The following is a 23,916-nucleotide window of genomic DNA, read 5'->3' on the forward strand; positions in this document are numbered from 1 at the left end:
ACATTCCTTCTTTGACATATCGTTGCTCTCTCAAACTGATACTTAGACTGGCCGCTACAAACAAGACTCCAAATAATTATCTCTCGCGCCAAGAAGCGAATGATGTTTCGTACCGTGATTACTGGGTCATTAGCTACTCACTGCAGCAGAAAAAACAAGATTGAAAATTTTTGTGTCGGTACTCGTTTAATCTCAAAATTGGCATTCACCGAATAATTTAAATTTGACTGATGAACTCCGTAATACAGCAGTGTTATGGGGTGAAGCATACCAGGAATGAAAAGGGGCCACTGTCACGGAACATCATACGAATTCCTTAATTTTGCAGTAGCACATGCGCCATCTCCAGTCGCAGTATGAGCACCCAGACGCCTGATAAGCATACTGGCAGCCATTCAGAGCTGTTTCCGATGTTGCTGTGGCAATTTGAGGCCCCATGTCGGCCGCCATGCATGTCTTGTATATGAAACCGTTAACAGGGCCTAGTACACATAGCTTAATTACACGCGCACGCACGCGCCTTGCACTGAGAAGCGGAGAAAGACCATCTGTGTTCTTGGAAAGCTAGCAAAATAGAAGGCAGCAAGATGAAAAAACTCCGAAAGTCTGGGGGACGTTTAAAGCCTACAAAAAGAGCAGGGGTCTATCCAAAACTCTGAAGGCCTACCAGTAAACTTATTAGGCATCTCTGTGGTCGCACTGTGGCCAGAGCCGGCGCATGTGTAAACTAGGGAGCACATGCTATGTCTCGTAACAGTGGTACCTTTTCCTGCTTGGTATGCTTCACTGCATAACAGGGCTGTAGTGCGGCAAATGTAATTTTAAAGACAAGTACTATCAAGCAAAGTGTTTCGGCATTTTTTCTGCCATTTGTTTAACTCGACCGGTTTCGGCAGTCCCGTCAGGACCGAATTAATGGAAGTCAACTGTACAATGCAGAAATGAGATAGCCAAGTTTTTGCTGTTGATCACTCTCCTCCCATTTTTCGTTGAATTTTGCTATCGCACATTTGCACAGTATATATGCAGCAAACTTTGCTTCTGAATAAACAGTTGTAAGCTTAATAAACAGGGTGTCTACCAAGTTGTAATGTCCAAATTCCCCGAGTTTGCTAGGTTTTCCCCGAGTGCCTTTGCCAAATTTCCCGAGTGACACAGAACTTCATTTTATGTCCAGACGGGTTCACACCATGTCGCCCAATGCTGCCACTCGCTAGTAAGTATGTTACAAAATATAAAAATGACTTAATCCAGTTTGAATAGTAAGGACTAGTGTTTATTTTATTCAAAAAGAAGATAGAATGGCGGGGTTAGTAAAATGCACACTGAATAATATATCTTCAAAAAAATGGTAAAAACCACTGCAAATCGAGTCGAACATTCTCAAATACGAATAAAAAAGAGATGCATAAAGAAGCAAATATTTTCGAACATGAGCTATATTTATCAACTGATAACAAGCTCATTGGTATGAGGCCTGAACATTGTCACAAGTGAGATTCTCTCTGAACAGTTGGTAAGTCAATCTCAACTGTCCTGACATACTCTCAGCCTGACATACTCTTTCACTGCTTTAAAGAGTTTATTTGGTTTGGATGAAGGACATCCACATCTCGGCGTCAGCCAACACAGTTTTTTTAGTTCAAGCTGCTTCCTTTCCTGTTGAATTAATCCTCATTGCGTAGGTCCTTTCTGTTTTGTCATCCTTCTGCTGTGCATTCGCCCCACGGACCATTTGAAGCATCCTCTTAGTTGTACATTCAACTAAATTTTTCAGACTCACTAGGGGCCGCAAAAACGTCCGAAAAAAATGAATGCATGTCTTTTACTGCCCTTAAAGGGCTGTTTACCAGGCCACACAGCAAATTTCGGTTATACGCTGAAAGTTGTTACGTGCCCTATAGGGAGCGTTCTGCCGGAAGAATTTTTCAAGTTGGTTCATTAATAGGCGATAGAAATATTTCAGCGCCGTGAACCCATGATTTCACAGGAGCCGAGGGCAGCTGTCAAGAGAGACACGTTCTCCACTTTCCCAGTCTAGCCTCTGCAAGCGAAATTCCTTCCCTGCGTTCTCCCATACTGGAGCTCAAGGATCGTGTGATGCATACGTCACGGGCCCCACCTTCATTTTTTTTCCCGCGCTTTTTTGCTGCGAGGCGCATTTCTGCCGACGGCATCACGCGCAAGCTGTTGCGTTCATCTCGTTTCGCACAGCACACGATTTTGCAAGCCGCGCACAAGAACACCTGACTAGCGATATAAGCCAGTGCTATGCGAATACCGAGGCACTGTCTGACGCAGACACAAGCAGTTCATACAGCATGATCGCATGATGAAACATGGTAGAAAATGACATACTTTCGTTGTCTGCGTTCGCGACTGCACGACGTGGGAAGAAGCAGACAAAATGGAATTAAATCTCTCTTGCTGTGGTGAAAAGTAAAACAAGAACACACAGGCATTTGGTTTGTGGGTTTTATTATTTCTCTAAACTTTAATTCGTCTATTGAAGCAATAGATTACACAAATAACAGATGTTGCTTTGAATAATTCTCAAAGTCACCTGTCACTATGAGCGACGTCACAGCAGGGCGATGTACGTAGGCGTACCTGTGTGATATACATCGACTCTCCAGCTAAGAGCGCGGCACTCGCGAGGAGGAGGGCAGACGGCGTTCGTTTCGAAATTTCCACTAATTCCACTGCGCGTAGCGATGTAATACTTAGCAGATGTTATCATTAGCGAGCATAGTATGCACAGCGCTTTTCAGCTCAAAATGAATAGAATTGGTGAGGGACCGTCTAAGGGCTCAAATCACCACAGGCAAACTCAAAAGATCTCTGAAGGCCTGCCAATAGACTTATTAGGCACATCGGTGCTCACATTGTGACGAGGTGGCGGGTGCAGTCATGTATAATTAAGGAATACACACAGTGTCGTATGACAATTGGCCCTTCCCATTCTTGTTATGCGTCACTGCAATACTTTTGCATAAGCTTCACCACGTAACATTGCTATATTGAGGCAAAGCTGACTTTCAGGAACCGGCATGCAACGCGTCGTACCTTCCGTGCTTCGAAGCAATTCGCAAGGGTCACAAAGGTAGAGTCGGTGCCTTTGCTGACAGCGGCGAATTCTTTCAATGAAAAACATGGCGCAGAACTTAACAGTGAAGATCGAAGCAGCTAGGCCTAGCGTTGCCACGTTGGTGGCTACGGCTGCCAGCAGATCAGCGTGCGAGAGCGCCGGTTCGAGGCGGCAAGGTAATCAAAATGGCGGTGATGATGGTGGCTTTAATCATTGCCATTTCAGACCGGTGGTCATGGCAGAAAGTCCGGAAAATGGGACTGCGAAGGGTTCTCGCGTCCGAAATTTCAGACGTTCTTATACGTTGACTCTATGGGGGACGTGGTGGTACCGCGAAGCCATCCGAACTATCATGCGTCCGGAAAGTCTGTCGTTGACGGTACACTGGCAACTCCTTCAGCGCACAACACGGCATCAAAGAGGATTTGTTACGATTCCTCTCTGTTACTCAAGCCAGCATTACCGCGACTTTTGTTCCCGTTCAATAAAATTGTTGCTCATTTTTCCTGATAGAAGCAGAAATTTCCTGAGTTTTCCCCGAGTATTTCCAGACTATTCAAAAATCCCGAGAATTCCTGGTTTTCTCGGTCGGTAGACACCCTGAATAAACAGCCTGCCTTTGTGTCTGCTGTTTCCTTTCGCTGTATTCTTTTCATCACATTTTACTAGTATATGTTGTGTGCAACAATACCCCCAGGAAAAAGTTCTTTTGCTGCCATTCTTATGATGCACCAGATATGATCACCTTTTGCTCCTTACTTACGAGCTGCTCCGTTGATTGAACATCCTGTTGTGAAAGGCATTACATGTATCAGTTAATGTAAACAAATCTGCCTTTTACCAAATGGACACCAAGCAACCTTTCTACTTTACTTTGTCTAGAAATGAGAAATACTCAGTATTTGATTCAAATTGGAAATTTTGCTATTCGTACATCTGTAGTTTAGGGCAGAGAGTTGTAGGGAGGATCAGCGCCAAGTGCAACAAAGATAGTTGTTAGCTTTAAAACATACGTCAGGTGGAAGACCACTGTCAGGGCTGGAATGAGCATCTTCACCAGCAGCATGTGCAGTGGAACTTATAACAAACTTGGGAATCTGAAAAAGTCCAAGAACATCACTAAAATAAATGGAACAGTCCCATACAAGAAGACCTATATGTACAAGTTATGACAACCACAAAGAAGGAAAAACCATGTGGCAAAGCTCTCACTTTACTCATTCACCAAAATCTAGATAAACCATGGATCTCCGTTTTTGTTTTTCTCCTATACAGAGTCTTCATAAATTGCTTGTGCCACATAGCACAATTCTAGTCCTTGAGCTAGATTGCAGAGGCAGAACATTACTTGCACAATTAGTTGAAATGCATAATTGAATAATTAACATAATTTCCCTAATTCAGTTTAGCTCATTAATATACCACACATATCACAATTTACAAATGGTAGCCGGTGTGTTTGGAAGGCATATCCAATTGGAGGATGGCACCAGCCTGGAGATGTGTGCCGTCAAATTTTAGTTGAAACTGCACTGCAGTCCCACTTACATTTTTAACCCCCTCTGTATCTGGACAAGCTGGGTAAGTTCATGCGTTCCTGGTAAGAACAGCCAAGGACGAGGTGTGCTTGTAGGCTGTAGTTTCCAATTTCTAGCAAATTCCTGGATCAGCTGATTTTGTCTCAGTGCTTCGTCGTGCTTCTGATAGACGGCAGCACACCATCCGTGCGGAAGCGCTAGCAGGTACAAGTTTATGTCAAAGAAAGTAAATCAATTTGCCAACTTGGTCTTTTAAGAATGTCACCTCTGGCAGCTCGTACTTTGCTGGCTTCTTTGCAAAAAGTAAAAGCTGATTTCAGTGATGAATTGAGTGATTTCAAAGATGCAGTATATTGCTCTGCAAGTAAAGACACCGAGATTCTCCATGTACTCAGCTCGTCTTCCGAAAGCGGTTCTGGTAACCTTGAGGTTGTAAGGCAGTGGCATGAACTCGACGTAAAGCCCATGAATAGCCCAGCTCACTTCGTTTTTGGTGTCTGTAGTAAGGACATTCAATGTGGAGGACACAGGCGACCCATTGGAGAATTTGAAGGTATACCCTGCAGGCGAACATAGAGTTTTATTAACTGTTTTTATACCTAGCACGGTATATGATATACTGCTGTTAAGCTTCTGTTTTACATACAATTAGGCTTGAGATTTTGAATAAATAAACATGTCAAGCATTGCTTGCAAAGTCTTCATAAAATTCCCCAATAAAGAAATTTGGCCGTTATTGGACAGAATTAGGGATAATGGTCTGGCACGGAAGTGGTTAACAAAACACCATTTTATGCATTGAAGCAATAAAGTAACTGGAGAGCCAAGGTATCCTGTCACACACTTTGGAAATGAATCTGAAAACTTATGTCATCCTGAGAACTTGTTCCAAACGGATACGCATTGCACTCACAACTACAATTAACAAATTGCATTATGTGCCATAAAGTACTTAAAAACATAATTAGTAAAGTTGTGTTTATTGATAATGTATTTCGATTTCCTGCGCAAGTTATGTCCACTTGGCAGCTATCTGCCACAGGTGATTTTTAAGGATTCTGAAAATAGGTGCCAGACTGCTGAACTCGGCAGAATTAAAGCGCATGTGAAGTTAACCAATGTTAAACATCAATTCAAATTGAGCATAATTTGAGCCTTCAAATAGCTAGCTCTGCTAGCATGGCATCGATTGTCATAAGCACAATGAGGCACGCGACGTGCTACCATTGTTGTAGCATACTGTCGATTGTTTCACACTGTTTCTAAACATTTCATATGATACTTTTTTTTCTTGATGTACTCCTGTCACTACCTCCTGCAACACAATGGCCTGGAGAGCACAATAAATAAATAATTGTTACTATATTCAATTTTTTTCACTGCTACTTAGCGCTAGCCAATTACAATTTGATTCTGAGGTGAAATTTCATTATTCGTATACATTAGCATGGCATCCTGAATACTGCAAGAGGTAATTATCACTATGTTAATACTACAATAGCGCTTGATTTTTTACAGATGCTTGAGGTGTGTTGCTTGAGCACTGGTAAGCATTCTTTCAGCAAGATAATCAAATATAACCTTTGAGAGTATAATTGTGTAGCTTCACTGTCAGTGTATCTTTCATTACTGCCAAAGCTGCAATGCCAATTAGAAACATAAGGCCAACAGCAGCTAGATACAAACACAGTACTTGCCTTGTGGTCTTCAAGTAAAACCAGGGTACCTAGACTAATGTCTTCCCCATTCTTTTTCTGAGCCATCAAATTTTTGGATTTACTCCATGAACTTATCGTTGTGTTTTCCAGAACAGGGTCCTTCTTCAATCTTGCAAACTGAGTGAAGTCAGGCTGCATCTCCGCAAAAACTAATAAGGGGACAACCTTTTCAACCTTCTTTCGTGCTCTTACTGGTCCTGCTGCCTTTGCTGCATGTAGAGAGACAACATATTGTCAGATGCACTACAGGCATTATATCTGCCTTTAGAGAGGTTCAACAAGACATGAATGTAATGTGTAACAGGTATGACCTGCAATCAGTTATAGTTTCTTTTTTTTGTATTTGTAACAACACTTTTTTTGAGCGATAATATTGATCGTAATTCTATAATGTTCTGCAGCAGCAGATTACTAGCTACATTATTCAATTATATTACTCAGAAAACAGCACAAAGTGTGCTACTTTGTAACACAATGCAGCCTGTGGGAATATTTCCTCAGTGAATGAACAAAAACAGTCAAACTATGCAAAACTGTACACCTTGAACACATCCACACACATCAACTCAAACATCTGGCACTTTAGCACTTTAACACATGACAAAAAAAAAAAGTGAATAGTGAAATGCACAGCTAGAGTGTGCACCTGTAAAGTGTTGAGAGTTGCAACTTTGCAAGAAAAGCTGGAAACCACTGAAGTAAAATACCAACTACATCTAGTGAAAATTGCATGTCGAAAACAATGAAGAAAACTGCACCAGCTCATTTTGCTGCAAGTAGTTTTATGAAACTTCACAATGTATGAACTGAAAGCAACAACAAACAATAGGCAACTTTTTTTTATTACTCATTCAGTTACTGTTTTACGGCTGCAATTTAAAACTGAAATCAATTACATCTTTCAGTGAGGTACACGTAAATGTAAAAGCCTTTTACTTGTTTGTTTTTCTTTTTTTGTTAGATGTAGAAGACTAGCTTTAGGGTCAATGAAAGCTCTCATGCCCCCAGACCACCTACCTCACATCAGTTGACACATACAAACAGTAGCGCTACATATAATCAATTTGGGGCACGTGAATGTTTAAGATCAGAGTTGAACTTGAATACAGTTAAACCTCAACATAACAAAGTATTCAGAGGAAGCTTTAGCTCGGGTGCTCCTATCTACATACATGTAAAAGGAGAATTCGTTTTTCTCGGCAACCACTGCACTAAATTTGATGGAGTTTGTTGCATTTAAAAGAAAAACTTAAAATCTAGTGACTGTTGGTATCGAATTTTCGATTTCGTTTGTCAATTTTTTTATTAAAAATTGGCAAAAATCGAAAATTTTCAGAAAACGAAACTATCAAGTTTACAACTCCGTAACTCAACAAGAAAAAATGATATCACAATTCTGTGAATTGTATCTGATAGCACATCTAAAACGGACAAATTTAACATCTTACACATGAATCTCAAAAAATGTATTAATATGTAATTACAACTTTTGCAGAACCCTAGTAAACAACGTAACAAATTAACGTAAGATGTAAAATGACACATTAAATTCGTCTGATTTGAATGATCTAATGTATAGAGTTAACAGAACCGCAATATCTGTTTTTGATGCAGAGCTATTAGTTTGTTAACTTCGTGCTTCTATTTCTTTCAAACTTCTGAATTTTTGAAAATCTTCTTAACAAAATTCAAGCCCCAAATCAAAATTGCGCTTCCAACAGTCACTAGAATTTGACCTTCTCTCTCAAATGCAACAAATTTCATTAATATCAGTTCAAGGGTTATCTCAGAAAAACGGTTTTGCCTTTTTACATGTATTTGAATAGGCCGCGTCGGAGTTGGGCCCGAGCTAAAGCTTCCTCTTAAAAAGAAGCTTCTTCTATCCGTTGTTAGAAACATTGTTTACTAGGGTTCTGCAAAAGTTGTAATTACATATTAATAAAACTATCCGGGCACTATGATGGTCTTGCTGTGCATGTCGCTGGGTTTCTTGCAACACCACCAGCTGGTGCTTGCCTCCGTGCATCCCAGCTGGCGCCGCTGAGAGCTGGGATGCATAGTTTGTGCATATGTCATGTGCTATGTTTGCTTTCCTATGCGACAAAAATGCAGGTGCTGGGGTGTGGAGGTCACATGCTGGGCTGTGATAGTGCAAATATTACAATCATCGATAGCCTGAAGAGTGCTTGGAGCTGGCGTCTCAACAGCATGCTGGTCACGTATGCACAAGGAGTACATTAACACGCGCTCAATGTTCCAGCACCGAGTGACATGGTCGGAACTGTGACATGGTGGCCGTTGCGGAGCTCCGTGATGGGTACAGGGAAGAACCACCACCTCTACCACAAAGATGTTATGTAAGAGGCATTACTATTTACAATGTATTTACACTGAGGTATGCAGCAGCAACCAAGATGGTGGACAGCCTGCACACCAGAACGACCAGTCTTCTTCGTCATCTGCTCCAGGCAGAACGTCTCTCTCGGACTGTGTTGGCTTCGTGACAATATATTAACTACTGAAAATTGCTTTTGTATGTTCTTTAAGTCAGCTTCGCCGCAGTACAGCCATGTTATGCGACGAAGCATACAGACTGTATTGCGGTGAAGCATATTTGCTGCGCAGAGAAGCGTGTCAAAAAAAGAAGGGGGAAAGAAGGAGGAGAGAAGAAAGTCACAGGGCCTTTGCCAGTGGTTATGGCTACCCTACACTATCAGCTCAAGTACCCACACTGTGATACCTCTTCTGATACCACTAATAATCTGGCTAAGTGCCTAAAAACACGGTATTCAAACTACCAATTTGGCCAAGTAGCAAGCTTGGCAATGTTCTTAGACCTTCCTAAAGTAGTTGAGTATACCACCAGGACGCTTCAATGACAAACTGAATTAAAGATCTGCCTTTAGAAGAAGCAAGGAAAATTTGAACACCAAGGAAACCTGGTATGGCCTCAACAACAAAAGCTTCTAAAAAGGCTCGTGCATGCTGACCAGTCGGTTTGAATTATTCAATATCATGATCCAAATAACAAAAGCTTTGGCCCATAGAAATTGATGGGCATCGGCCAGGACTTTTGGTCAGGATCGAATTACCTAAAAAATCAAACTAGCTGGCATCAAATTAACAGAAGTCCACTAGTACTAAGGTTGAGCACACTACAATGCAGAAAGGGAGTACCTTTCCCTATGCGCAGACGCCAATGTTCTGGTCCATGTGGCACAAAGGGCAACTTGTCTGTGAAATATGAGTAATCTTGAGGTACTGGTGCAAGATATTTGACAAGCTCCGATATGCCACCCCTGTGAAAAAGAAAGAAAAATGCCACTTATGATATTAGAAACAAAATACCAAGAGATCCATCTCTATCGGCACACAATTTGGTTCTTCAGCACCTATCTTTATTTTTGCACTGAGAAAAGCAAACAAATAGAAAAATGGTATTCAAACACATACTTGATCAAGTCGTCAGGCCGCTCTGGGCTGCAACAGGCATCTTCAAAAAGATCAGCACTCCCATCATCCGGGTCATTGCAGTCACCTACATAGGGCAGACTTGGCCCTCGTTCCTCCGTGGCTGCAACACTGGAGTTCGGAATATGAAGGCTGGACATGTCCGATAATCCTGGGGTCTGGAATGAGAAAAAGAAAGGAGGTGGGTGCCGATTTCTTCGAATTCAAATATTCTCCCACCCCAACTAAGTACAGTCAAACCTCGACATAACGAAGTCGGTAAAGTTGGCAATTTGCTTCATTATATGGAAATTTCACTGTATTGAAATTCGACCTTTTATGCATATAAGTAATGTTGGCAATCGGTTTTCTTACACAGAAAGGGGCCACACAATTTTCCAAATTATTGGGCAATCGACAAAAGTAAATTTGAATGAGAAAACAATTTTGATAAATTTGGGAATCGGCGACGAATGATACGGTTTCATGCCACGCACGTGGACGATATCTTCTTGGCGGTATGAATTAAGTGAAGCCAGCCACGCTTTCGCGTACACTCCATCCCCGCCGCTGATAGCGTCATCCGCACTTGGACGACGCTATAAGGAAAAGTGCCGGCAGCGGGGAGCAAATGCTTTGTCTGCCTCTCGCTCCAACGTGTCACCAAAACTTGACATTATGCAACCTCCAATACTGAATGATACAATACAACCTCCAAGACTGTCAACCTCCAATAGTCACATTTGCAGTAAGACAGCTTACATGGTGCTACGCCATCTCGGCACACTTACTCTTTGCACACGCTGCTGCGTGTGCGCTCCGCCGCGCGTACAGCTGTGCGCAGTCACAACCAAGACGCGCGCCAACTTATGCCCCAGTCCACCACCCCTCCCTGCCCCTACACATGCGCTTGATATCCCCCTTTTTCCCTTTGCTTGCACGGGAAGGCGGCGCTCGTGAAGCCACCATCTTTCTTGTCTTACCCTTGTCGCACACTTTCTCTCGCACCTAAAGCACTAAGTAAGTGGGCTGCGATAGGATCTTATCGAACTTGGACTTCATAGGGAACAGGATGCGGCGGTCGATCTTGTTGCACGGTGTGCCATCCGAGGTGTGTTTGCAAATAGCTGCTTGTAATTAAATCATTTGACGACCTGCGTCCGGGGAAGTTTCCCACTTATTGTCCCTGTATTTCTTCGCAGCAGAAGTGAAATTTCGTTTTTTGAAATTGCATACAAACACTTCGTTACACTGAGGTTCTAAATACATGGTGTTCTATGGGCAAGAGGTTTTATGAAAAGTTAAATACTTCGTTATATCAAGGTTTAACTCTATAACAAAACAAAAAATTCTGACAGCATAATAAGCCTGGAAAATGAAAACTACTTACGTGCCCAGGTTGCCATGTTATTAGAGAAGAAATAATCCACACAACTTTTTAGTAACAGTACTCCAGAATATCCAGGCAATAATTAAGTGGCAAGAGCAAACAAGATAGTTAGTCCAAATGTCTAAGATATTTAGTTTTATACAGTCCCCATTTGGCTAAAATTTCGTTCAAACTAAAAGGGTATGACAGAGGGTGCCCTATTTTCAGTTTACTATCTTTGGAAATGCCAGCTTTCAGTGCATGCCAAGCAGGTACACCAGTAAAAGCAGTCATGACAAATTAAATGTGGGTCAGCATCATATTATTGTTCCTTAGCCATATATGGATGCCAGGCCCACAATTAGGCACTTGTGATGGAAGTATGAAAATTTATGACTGAAAGTGTTCAATGGATAATATGGCCTGCATATTGGGAACAAAACAAAGTATAATAGTTACATCCACTGAGACATCAAAATTTCGATTCCAGTCCTTTATATTTAGAATATTGCTGAGACCAGAGCTGACGTGTCAGCAATATTATATGAAGGAAGAGCCACCCTGATATTTAGTATACCTGGCTTACGGAAATCAAAACTAGGAGTGTTTGAATGTTTGAATCATTTGAATAAACTGATTAATGAGGCATGACATATAGTTCTGTCTTGATACTCACATCATGCCGTTCTGCTTCAACACTTTCATTCCACATGCAGATGAGGCCAGGGTCTTCACAAACCCCGTTTCTGTTGTTCAGACATCTTCGCAGGTAATCTGGTAAAGAAAAAGCAAAATCCCACAATTTAAGCCTACGAATACAAAATGGTGGTGCACAATTTTAGTCTATAAATGCACAAAGACTATAGTATAAGTACACCTAAAGGGGCCCTGAAGCCCTTTTTCTTGAAGTCGAGAAATGCATTTGAAGTTAAACTAGACTACTTCAGAAATACCTTGCAGCAAAGTACTTCAATGTGTTCAGCATAAACAGAGTTATTGGCTATCAAAGATCACCTGTTATCCCTTTCGCAGGGCTCCCGCTCCTTCAATGCCTTACACTGCGAAAGCTACAGCAGAGCGGGACGTGCCCCCAATGCTCCGTCTGCTGAACATCACCATGGTGTGCAGTTCAAATCTGATCTTGGAAGTTCACGCAGACGCCACTATTTACGATTTTGGTGCCTACGACATGGCAAACACGGTTGTCCTCCGCAAACCGCAGTGCGCTCAGTGAGCAAGCTCATTGCAGCACCCCAGGGCGGTCGCGTTACCTATGCTTTGTAGCAGACCATATCTGCATGCAACTGTAGCGCATATGCCCAGCATTTGCTTTGTGCACAACAGGACTGGATTGTGCACTCACGCTCATGCGCTCCAGTCTAGCCGTGCTACCTGGTTCGGAACGGCTTTGTCCTGCACTAGTTTGACCGAAAAATAGTAGCCACATTTACCTTCTGCATTTTCAAGCGCTGTCAATAACTCACTACGAAGCTATGTCTGCGAAGTCATCTAGCCAGGAGTGACCACTACTCAGCGTGCATTCGCAAGTGCATGTGTGGTCTGACCCTATGTTTTGCATGGTTCGAGGCTAGTTCAAAATTAGCTAGACCCAACGGCTACGACAATGGTTAGCAGCGTCACCAAAGCTTCATTCCTACAGGAGTGGGGAACTGAACATTGTGATCTGTCATGGAATCAAACCATGAAATGATTTGTGTGTGAAATCGCGCGTGCACGTGTGCCAGAACAAAACTAGTTCACAGCAATCATGACCTCATTTCTTTCGTTGCAGCACCGGAAAATAATTCGACACTTTGTAATATCTTCCAAGATCATGTATCATAGTATGCTCAAACACAAGCTCAAACTAAGCAATGCTGTCCTGCCTTTCACGATTGTTACCTCTGTGCTAAATGTATCTCCTAACCCTCCCCCTTCACGCTCTCTCTCCGTGTGAGCGTGCACGTGCATGTGTGCGTATGTAACCCCTTGACAATCTTCGTACCGTATTTTTGCATGTATAACCCACACCACCAAAACTTAAACATATGTAACAATAAAGTTGGGGTGCAGGTTCAGGTGAATTTTGCCTTGAGGTGTGGCTTCACAGGGGCGCTGCTGTGAAGCCACACCTTAAGGCAAGGTTCTCCACTACTGAAAGTTTTATGATCTCCTAGGGAACCTCATCCTCGCCCCACCCGTGCGTGTTGAAGTTCCCTTCTCCTTTCCTTCATGGACACCCATTCTCCTTCTCTATATGGGTCGGCATTTTGTGTTTATTTGTTAGCAAATAACACACGGAGCGCCGTCAAACTTGTACATCACCCTTTCCTGCGGCACTCCCTCGGTTTGCACAAAGTGCTTCGCAATGCGGTGAAGTGCTTCGCGATGCAGTGGAGACACATCACCGTTGGAATTTTCGGCAGTCACATTTGCTTTGTCATCACTGCCTATGATCCATCCATGCTGTCATACTCAGTCATGCGAGTGCTAGCTGCAAAGTGTCACATGATACGCGACTTATTCGTCCCCGATCACGTCCATCGTCTGAATCCAGCTTTATCAGCATCACCAAAGAAGGGACAACAGAGCCTGCTGGATGAAGATTTGACGTGGCCCAGTCGTGCATACATGAATGGAGACTGTTTTTGCAAAGATTTGAGCGTTGCTGTATACAGTTTTTTTAAGCAGGTTATATGCACACTTTCTTTTTCTTATTTCTGGGTTGTTGTAATTGGGGGTGCGGGTTATATGCGGTCGCCAGTGGCCAAGTCAAGGGAGGGGGTTTACGGAACATAAGTCCCCCCCAACGCCAAAATTCATCCGGCTGGCACCCTGCTCCCTTTTATGCCTGGCATGTCGCCTATGAGCAAAGGCGTATATCCTTCAGATGCCTGCCCCAGACAAGTACAGAATGGTACACGCCTTCAGGCAGATTAAGGGCCTGTTGAAGGTAATAGTTGTGTGGTAAACTTGAAGAAAAGAGCGCTGCGAAGACGCTACTTCCAGCTAAATGCATTTTTGAAGAAACAGGATTTTAAATAGATACAACCTAGAATGGCCCATCGTGACATTACAACCTCCCTATCTCATTAGAAAAGCTATCTCTTTTTCGGTAAGCGTCACTGAAGGGCAACTGATGCACGTGCCCTCGGCCCTGCCCTTCAGTGAAAAAAGAGATAGCTTTTCTAATGAGATAGGGAGGTCGTAATGTCACGGTGGGCCATTCTAGGTTGTATCTATTTAAAATACTGTTTCTTCAAAAATGCATTTAGTTGGAAGTAGCGCCTTGTCCATCGTACATGTTGCTCTTTTAGTCCGCGTCTTTGTAGCGCTCTTTTCTTCAAGTATGCAAAACCAACTCGCCCACATCAAGCTTCTGCTTGTGTGGTAAACTTTTTTTCTTCTGGCGCGTCGCTGGTTTTAGACATGAGCGAGTAGTGGGGTACGGCTTAAAAGATGAGGAGTAGAAGTTAGAAACAATGGAGTAGATGAAGTGAAGGGACGTACAATTAAAACCCCTGTGCTTGGTGGTTCCACAGTTACTGGTGACCTTGACTATGAATGCGATCTTCAATGGATCAAGCCCAGACTCCAGACGACCTGAACTCCGCTCCTACTGTCTCTGCAACCGGTCAGGTACCTTCTATGGGTGTTATAGGAGCTACAGCTACTATTACGCTACCGTAGCTATGGCCCACCGATCCCACGTTATGGTTCACACAAGCTGAAAACAAGTTCTGTAGTCATCGCGTCATGTCCGAGTTTTACAAATATGAACTGGAAATATGGCCATGGCCAAGATATGCGACATCCTTGTCCAGCCACATCAGGAAACACCATGTACGGCAATGAAAGAGGCTCTTCTTCGCCATCTCATCCCGCCTGCACATCGGCGTATTCAGCAGCTCCTGAACAATGAAGAGCTCGGTGACCGACGTCCAACTCAGTTTCTACATCACCTGCAATGCCTCATTGGTGACCAACTGACTCCTTGGACATGGCCGTATTACATAAGTTGTTTCTAAGTTTTCCAGCCAATGTAGGCATGGCTCTCGTCACAGCTAAGCATAAGCCCTTGTTGGAAATGCTGAATGGCCGATCGATATGATGGATGTTGCTCCAGCACTCATAAATGCTGTCCGTAGCTCTCCACTTCCTAAAGTGGATTCCCTTCAGAAAACAGTAAAAGAGCTCACATCTCAAGTCGCCAACTTGCGTCAGGAATTGCAAAACACTCACAATTTCAATGACCGACCCGATCTAACTCATCAGCCTCTCATGCCACCTTCCCTGCTACGGTTGTTTCAACAACCTGAACGCAGTTTTTCACTACAGGGCCTGTGCTACTACCACCGACGTTTTCGCACCGCAGCTCGTCAATGTGCGTCACCCTGTTCGTGGCACAGACAAAACGTTCAGGCCAGTCGTCAATAACAATGGTAGACACTGGTGCAGAAGTCAACATAATTCCTGTGTCCAAAGCTGACCACCGTCTCCGCGCAAAGTCAACCCCCTACAAGCTATCAACTCTTCCGTCATCACAACTTACAGACAGAAGTCTCTTACCCCTCGATCTCAATCTTAAGAGAAGGTTGCCATGGTTATTTTGGATAGCAGACGTCCGCTATACCATCTGAGGGGCAGATTTCTTGGGCCATTTTCATCTGCTTGTGGACATGAGCCGCAGTCGCCTGGTAGATAACATCACGGGTCTGTCAGCATTTTCTGTCGCACGCTACTACTCTCAGCCCTACTTTCATCAAACTGCCTACCTCGCTGTATGCAGCTCTACTCAACTAGTTTCTGGAGATTGCTACACAGTCTCAGATGGATAAAACCCTTAAACACACTGTAACCCATTGTATTGTTACCAGTGGCCCACCTGTCCACTGCCGCCCCAGCCGACTCGGTCCTCATGAACTTCGAGTTGCCCGCAATGAATTCGAGCGTATGTTGTAACTAAAAATCATTCGTCCATCATCCAGCTCGTGGTCGTCAGCACTACACATGGTGCCTAAGAAGAACAATGACCGGCAGCCCTGTGGTCATTATCGTGCACTAAATGCGGTCACTGTTCTCGACCGATACCCACTACCCAATACAGTAGTATATGCTCATTACAACGGACCCACAAACAACAGACTACCAGATATAGCTGGCCATATTTAACCCTTAGTTTGGTCTGCCTATTTTATTAATGCAATGAAGTTCCCTTTTATTGTACCACATTACAATGGACTATTGGCTACAGCGGACGAAATTAGCAGGAATTTTGGTCAAAATTGGGCGTATAAAACGGACTTTTGCAATGTTGACACCGGCTGGCAACGATGATCCGCGATGATCGCGGCTCAATATCCTGTGCCTGAGGGAGGGAGGAAAGCAAGGGGGAGACGCGCCTGTCTTTCGCGCACGTGGCACAGGGGGCAGGCGAGGGAAAGTGGGGGGGGGGCTCTACTGCGGTCACTGCTGTTAATGGCGCAGCCATCGTATCTTGAAAGCAATCTGTGATATGAACAAAGCGGGAGCCCACATGGGCCTCATCTTCAAAGCAATCTGTGATGTGGACAAAGTGCGCCCAGTGCCAGTTGCTTCGTATAAGCTGTGCTTTCGACGTTTAGTTTGTATTGAAGCAAGAGACAGCATAATGGTCAATTCGCTCGCTGCTACTGTCACACTTAGCTTGCTTAATTTGCTATTGAATTGATGCTATTGAATTGAACTGACTTTTTGTGTTTGTTTTTTACTTTGGACGTTCGTCGCTCACTCTTTGCAATAAAGTTTTCAGACATTGCGACGAACGTTTCAGAAATGATGTGTCTCGGATATTATAGACTTAGGATAAAATGGACTTCTTTTTTGTGTGATTATGAGGGTCCGTTGTAACGAGATTCGATCTTCTCGTTGCCAGCAGCGATGCCGAGACCCATAAAGCCCATATAGCCAACTTTTCACTCGACTTCGTGATTATGATCTCGTCATCTATGTTGACAAATTTGAGCTTAAGGTTCCGGAGGTTGATGTCCTCGGACATCACATCGCCAATTATGGCATCACTCCACTGCCTGAGAAGGTTCAGGCCATCATTGACTACCCGCCACCAAAGTCCACACGTAGCCTTGCGACGTTTTCTCAGACTCATCAATTTTTAACGCCGTTTCATCCCTGCATGCTTCAAGTTGGTGCAGCCTCTTGAAGCACTCCTTCCATTTTGAAAACTTTCTCTACCACACTCCCTTAGGACATGGCTACTGATCAAGCTTTCACCGCCATTAAGACCGAACTTGCGCAAGCCGCCCTCCTGCATCACCCTTCACAGACCACTCCCACTAGCCTTATGGTGGACGCTTCTTTGAAAGCCGCGGGAGCCACTCTTCATCAGTGGATTAATGATGCATGGGCCGCCATCTCCTTTTCCCACAAGTTACGCAACAGTGAACGTTGATACAGTACTTTCGGACGGGAGCTCCTCGCAGCCTCACAGTGAAGCATTTCAGGTACTTCCTTGAAGGGTGACCATCTATAATTCTTACCGACCACAAACCACTTATTTCGGCTTTACGTTCCTGCAGTGCCACCCATACTTCTAAAGAGCTCCAGCATCTTGCTTTTATCGCCGTATTCACAACAGAATACGCTACATAAAAAGCAGCCTTAACAGTGGAGTGGATGCTCTGTCGTATTACCATCAACGCCACAGCAAGTTCTATTCACCTTTCCTTATTTTTGCTCACGGCAGCTCAAGCATCTGATGATGAACTTCCACGACTTATCTTCTACATCCTCCCCCCCTTCAAAAAAAAAATTCCTGGCTACGCGCCTGGTGGTTGCGAGTTATACGTGGCAAAATTGAGTCAATTATATTGCACATTGCCTTCAATCTTCTTCAAAATTAACCAACAAGCATTTATGTGATGTATTAATCCTGGATATGCAGTAAAGTGCATGCACAAGTGTATGCAAGTGGTTTAATAATGTTCATTCTGTGAACTTTCAAGAAAATTGACACTAATTTTATATAGACTGCTGTGTTGTCACATACTAAGACAAGGACCTGTGAAAAGTATTTCGAATACCTCACGATAAGAAAAACCATGATACAGCATCAACATGCCAACCTATCCCACTGCATTACATCTTCACATATGTGTTTAGGCAAGGAAAAGTGGTTTTTACCGTAACAAACATGAGAAGATGGTTACTTTGTCCCCATACGTGGAAATGTTTCAGCATCAAACAGTGGTATTTATTTATTTATTTATCTAGAGACTCTTAGCACACCCGTCTCCAGTTCGTGCACAGTTTTAGGCCATATGTGATGACTGGATCATAGTTCCTGAGCGATCACAGGGAAAGTGCAGTTTCAGCATTAAAACGGCATTTAGATCACAAAATAGGTGTTTTTTTTTTGTTTTTTTTTTTAAGTGGTGCAATGCAGCATGTGAGACCACTTCTGCTGCACAGCAGGGACAGAGCCCTGGAAGAAATCATGTGTGTCATGATGCTGGTGCAGTAAAGAACACTAGCAGTGGCATTACCGATGCTTCAAATCAATGCTGTTCTGCTTTGATCAGTGCATGCACCATGGTGTGGTATGAACATGCTCCTCAGCAGGAACATTACTGCGTGTATGCACAATGCTCATGCCAGCAGCAGAAGCCAGAATGCTGCCTTCTGCTCTGGTAGAGCCGATTGAGTGGAGCGCGATGGTGTGTTCCCTTCACTTTGTTATTTTTGTAGCCAAACAATCTGCACGTCTCTGGAGACCTTCTAAACCTTCACGCATGGGCCGTGGATGTACCATCGATACCAGGGCAACCTAATGGAGGCGATGCCAATGGCACAAATACATCTAGTGCTCATATTGGTCTCAAATTAATCACTTCATTGATTACCGTATCTGCATGATTCTATTGCGCACCTTTTTTGAATAAAAGGTGCATTCAAATTTGCATGAGTGTTACAATCGCAACTAATTCTACTTAAAATCAAAAACGAAACTGATTCTTACTAAAAAAAGAAAAAAAAAACTCAAGGCAAGGTAGCTAGCCACACTGCCATCAAACGGGTCGTCTGAAGAAAGCGACAATCAGAGACATCGCAAGGTGGGTCCATGGTGCTTGGAATTCATTCCCGCAGACAACGGTTGTGCAAGCCTACAGAAGTGCGGCATTTCTAAAGCAATAAATGGAACTGAAGATGACTTTCCGTAGTCGGCAGACAGTAAAAAGGAGGTGTCATCAGACTCCGATTGCAACTAGCTGCTAAGATTTAGCTAAGTGTCTGTGTGCTTTCGGATGTTCGATAAACTCGTTTCAACACGGTGCGTATCAACTCAGGTTTCGTTACTTGATGTGCATGGTAGAATCTGCACCAAATTATTTTTTGGAATATTTGGGTGGCAATGTAAGTGCGCATCACAATCGGTGGTGCGGTAGGATCGTGCAAATATGGTAAGTGCTGGAAAAGTATGCGATGTTCGTCTAGTTGGTTCACCTTAGAAAGCGGGGAAACAAAGCAAAAAGCCAGACTAAGACAAGAAAAGGCACAACACGAGTGCTGTCACATATTATTTTACACAGAACGTCTGTTGATAATGAGATACAACATAACGCTCATGCTGTACCTTTCCTCATCTCAGTGTACGTTTTTCTGCAATGTTTTCCCACTTCTCAAGTGCTGGAGTCGTCTATACACGTCTCGTCAGGTAGTCGACAAACCTGCGGTGGCATCTCTCTGTGTGCATGGCAGAAAAGACACAAGCTATGTCTCACCTTAGACCTTAGATTGTCCATACCTAGTTCATTAGCCCATATCCTTTACAAGATATATTGCCAAAAGTTCCCCCTCGCACTACTTTTGCTCAGTTGCCATCATAAAATGATAATGTGATAATCATAATGTATATACCACTGCTTGCTTTCTGCTGGTCCCATTTTTTTGTGTACTAAAGCTTCTTGTTTTCTTCCACTAAACTTCAGTTGAAAGTTGTAGCGCCTGGTGTGCATCTCCCTTCTTCGTTCTTGTGTTTCGTCAAGTTAGCGCTACTTAAGACCATGCTCAGCTGCCATCAGGTAAATGGAGGCACTTGAGCCCCTAATTTGGACATGGAAGAGAGGACCACAAAGTTTGAACTTTCAACCTTGCGAGCCAAGATAAAATCTTTTGTGACAAAGCCAGTGGGCTCCTAGCAGTACCAACACAGATCTCATCCACTAGGTTTTGCAGCTATTCGAATGAATTGTGGTTTATCATGTTCATCAACCATGATGACAAACTATTTTACTGCACTAACCAACTACTATTACACCTGAAAAACAAAAACAAGTATATTTAAAAAACATACCTATTGGTGCCTTGCTGAGAGTTTCTTTGATGCTTTCAAGTTTTCTTGATGCATCTAGGAACATAAGCTCCCCTCTGTCGCTGAATGAATAAATGTGATTCATGACAAAGCAGTCTGATGTTCCACATGTGCTGTTAACTCGGATAAGCTCCTGGAGTGGGTCAATCTAGTTTTAAAAAGAAGAAAAGAACAAAATGCACAAAAAATACACTATTACAGTGCAGGTACATCTGCAATCCTGCTCAGTCAGCCTGATGTCTTAAAGCAGATAGCATTTTCGTAAGTATTTACACAGCTTCATGTATCAACTGCCAGATTGACTGAGGCACATGGAAGACATGGTGCATGTGTGTACACGCTTGTAAGCTTGCATGCACATACAGATACACAACTGAGTGATCACCACAGAGTACATTAGCGTTAACCCTTTACTGCATGAATATATATATTTTTTGTGGAAAAGTTGTACAAGCTCTTGCTTAGGTCAGATGTAGTAGAAAAATCTTAGTTTCCGAAAGAACTGCACGGTAGCAAATGAAAGTTGAGACGTATCATTTATGATACACCATGTAGTTACGAGCCTATTTTGTAACCATACAGAAAGGCAACTCAATTGCAGGAAACCTACAAACACATCACACACGGAACAAATAATGCACCATTGATGTAAAAGTGGGGCACATTTCTGACAGCTCAAGCTAGTACAGGAGAAATAACTTTACTGCTAAACCAGGCTTCTTAAGCCCAAAGGTGGGTGGCCTCCTCAATCCAGGTAGCCATGGCTCGCTGCTGCCGCCCGAGCCCTGTTCACCAACCATAGCTGGTTGTCAGGGTCTTGTGTCACCAGCAGAGCGTCCCACTGGTCTTCCGATTCTTCCTCTGAATTCGCTTCTTCCTGGATGTTATCGCATGGTGGTGATAATGACGGTGGTACTTCTGGGTTATTCCTGCACCCCAGAACCATATGGCGCAAGGTGTTGGGCATGTCCGGCGGGCAGAACTTCAAGTCTCGCCCGTAGGTGCCCAGATACATGGCGTGCAGCAGTGTTCCATGCAGGTAGGTTCCAGCCTGGAGTCTGCTCCAGGTTGCCGCTTGTTCCCTACTCATCGTCTTATGCGCGGGCGGGTAGCAACGCCTCTGCTTCCTGTAGTGTGCCAAGATATCCGAGTAATTCTTGGATATCCATTCATCATCCTCGTTACAGTCGTTGGTCCGTGTTCTCTGTGTGTAAGAGATGGCTCGGCGTGCATGATCTCGAGCCGGGGCATGCGCCGCCTGGTTCCCCGCGAGAGACTCGTGTCCCGGCTTCCAGAGGATTTGTGCTGCTTCTATTTTGGTGTTGTTCAAGACCTGAAGTGCTACCTTTCTGATCCTTCTGTTCACATACCTTCTGCATGCTTCTTGCGGGTCCGTCACCACGATAACCAGGGTCTTCTTGCACGTTGAAATGGACAGGGCTATGCCCAGTTCTTCCGCTGGGCTCGTGTCCTTGGCACGTGTGGATGTGGCTGTAAATTGTTTGCCCTTCTCGTCGACAATGCTGATTGTAAATCGGTCGCTCATTCTGTACACAGCTGCGTCCATGTATCTCACACTTTCTTCTTTGCTGTTGGTGCGTTCGAGTATGTGCTTGAGCGCTTGTATTCTCGCCTGTCTCCTTTCCTTGTCGTACGTGGGAAGAGCTCGTGGAAGCGCACAACGTCAACCAACTGGAGAGACTAAAGCTGACAAAGATGGGAAAAGCCCTGCTCCAAGATCTGGGCTGCCAAGTCGAGGATGAGAGGCACCTACCTCAGCGTATCCCACACGAGGTCAGAGACAAGCTACACATAAGTACCATTCCCAGAAACATGCATCCAGCTAGTACAAGTTTCTTAAAAATTTCATAACATCATCAATAACTAGTTGACAGCCTTAATATCTAGGTCAAAACCATTAAAGTTCTTCATTTTATGTGATTTTTTGTTTTGCATAGTCTTTAGAGGCTTTGCGCAAGCCTAAAGAATGCTCTCCTCTTTTTCCTCCAAAACTTTGTTGCTGCTCTCAATAGCTCTTGAAACACAGCAGGCCCCTTGTTCAGTTTGCGATAAACATGGTTTCCATTTTACTTCCAACATATTTCTCAAACTAATGGTGCTAAGGTACAGCATATCCCGTAAAAACATATTTTGCCACCAAATTTGTTCTCTTCAGAGCAAAAATCTGCAGTCCTACACAGAGCAACCCATAACTGCATGTTGCATCATATTTGGTAGAACTCAGTTCTCTTAAGAGCCACAAGGCCATTTTATCAAATGAGTCACACATAGCAGTGCAGACCACATTGAGCTCACAAATGATTACACATTAAATGCATGAATATCACTCTCACAGACACTTGCAATGCAATAACTCTGAAACAAGCCATAAAGGCGCTGAACTGTCACAGCCATGAGTTTCATACAATAATTACTAGAGGGAACTCTGGCGCTAGTGCGTACAGGTGCTGCAATGGGAGCGGTTGATCCAGCATGGGAATTATGGGAAGTACATGGATTTGCCTGAACTTCGTCCTTCTGGCTTCAAACAGCTTCGCGACTGTAAACTCGTCATTTTCAACAAAGTACTACGTAATAAATAGTTAAATAAACCTTACTAAAATTGTGCGACGGTAGGACACGAACACAGGACCTTTAACACAAAAGTCCGATATTGAAACCATTACGCCACGGACACATGCATCGACAAGCGACATAGAACACCTTTAATTTATCCCGGGCAAGCCAGTGCCTTGAGACGCTTGGCGCATTTAGATTTGGCCACCCCGACAAGCCAAATCATTGCAATTAGTAGTAATCGTGCATGCTCACAGTGTCTTCTGCACTTCGAAAAGTATAGATTGCTCTGAAATTTACAACAATCAAGGCATATAAAGCATAATAAACAGCGTCACAAGAACGTCTGAATCCACAATATCTAAACTGACCTCGTACTTTATCTTCCTTCTCCCCGCCCTGATGGATCTACTTCCTGGGGAGGAAACTTTTTTTTTTAATAAATGTTTTAACAACAACACAAGCACGAAGATCGGACAAATCCATGTACTTCCCATCATTCCCATGGTGGCTCAACGATTGCAGTGACAAGAGTTCCCTCTAGTAATTGTATTGTAGGAAACTCTATAGTCACAGCTACAACCCTGCAATGACAGGAGCATAACACAACTTCCTTCTCTTAGGACACTTCTGCACCACTTGAAGATACTGTGCAATATCATCACAATGCAATGACATGTTTTTACTGCACATATCATGCAATGATCCAGGATCGAACCACTCACACCTTTCATTAAATTGCCTCTGAAATTGTGAAACACATTATTTTGTGTCAACAGCAAGAATGTAGCTAGGCCAGTGAAACGTCC

The 23,916-nt window shown here is 43.5% G+C and overlaps 1 protein-coding gene across 4 annotated transcripts in view; it reads right to left on the reverse strand.

Annotated features, from left to right (window-relative positions):
• barr (non-SMC condensin I complex subunit H) overlaps positions 1-23,916 on the reverse strand; it is a 60,711-nt gene that overhangs the window by 21,239 nt on the left and 15,556 nt on the right. For all 4 annotated transcript variants that reach the window (XM_055061418.2, XM_050191074.3, XM_050191073.3 and 1 more), the window contains 6 exons: positions 20,513-20,678; positions 11,840-11,937; positions 9,798-9,973; positions 9,522-9,643; positions 6,324-6,553; positions 4,102-4,185 (listed from right to left, as the gene is read on the reverse strand). In XM_055061418.2, the coding sequence (XP_054917393.2) occupies positions 4,102-4,185; positions 6,324-6,553; positions 9,522-9,643; positions 9,798-9,973; positions 11,840-11,937; positions 20,513-20,678 (876 nt within the window). The remainder of the gene's footprint in view (positions 1-4,101; positions 4,186-6,323; positions 6,554-9,521; positions 9,644-9,797; positions 9,974-11,839; positions 11,938-20,512; positions 20,679-23,916) is intronic.

The sequence above is a fragment of the Dermacentor andersoni genome, chromosome 1 (genome assembly GCF_023375885.2).
Source record: "Dermacentor andersoni chromosome 1, qqDerAnde1_hic_scaffold, whole genome shotgun sequence".
Classification (NCBI taxonomy): Eukaryota; Metazoa; Arthropoda; class Arachnida; order Ixodida; family Ixodidae; genus Dermacentor; species Dermacentor andersoni.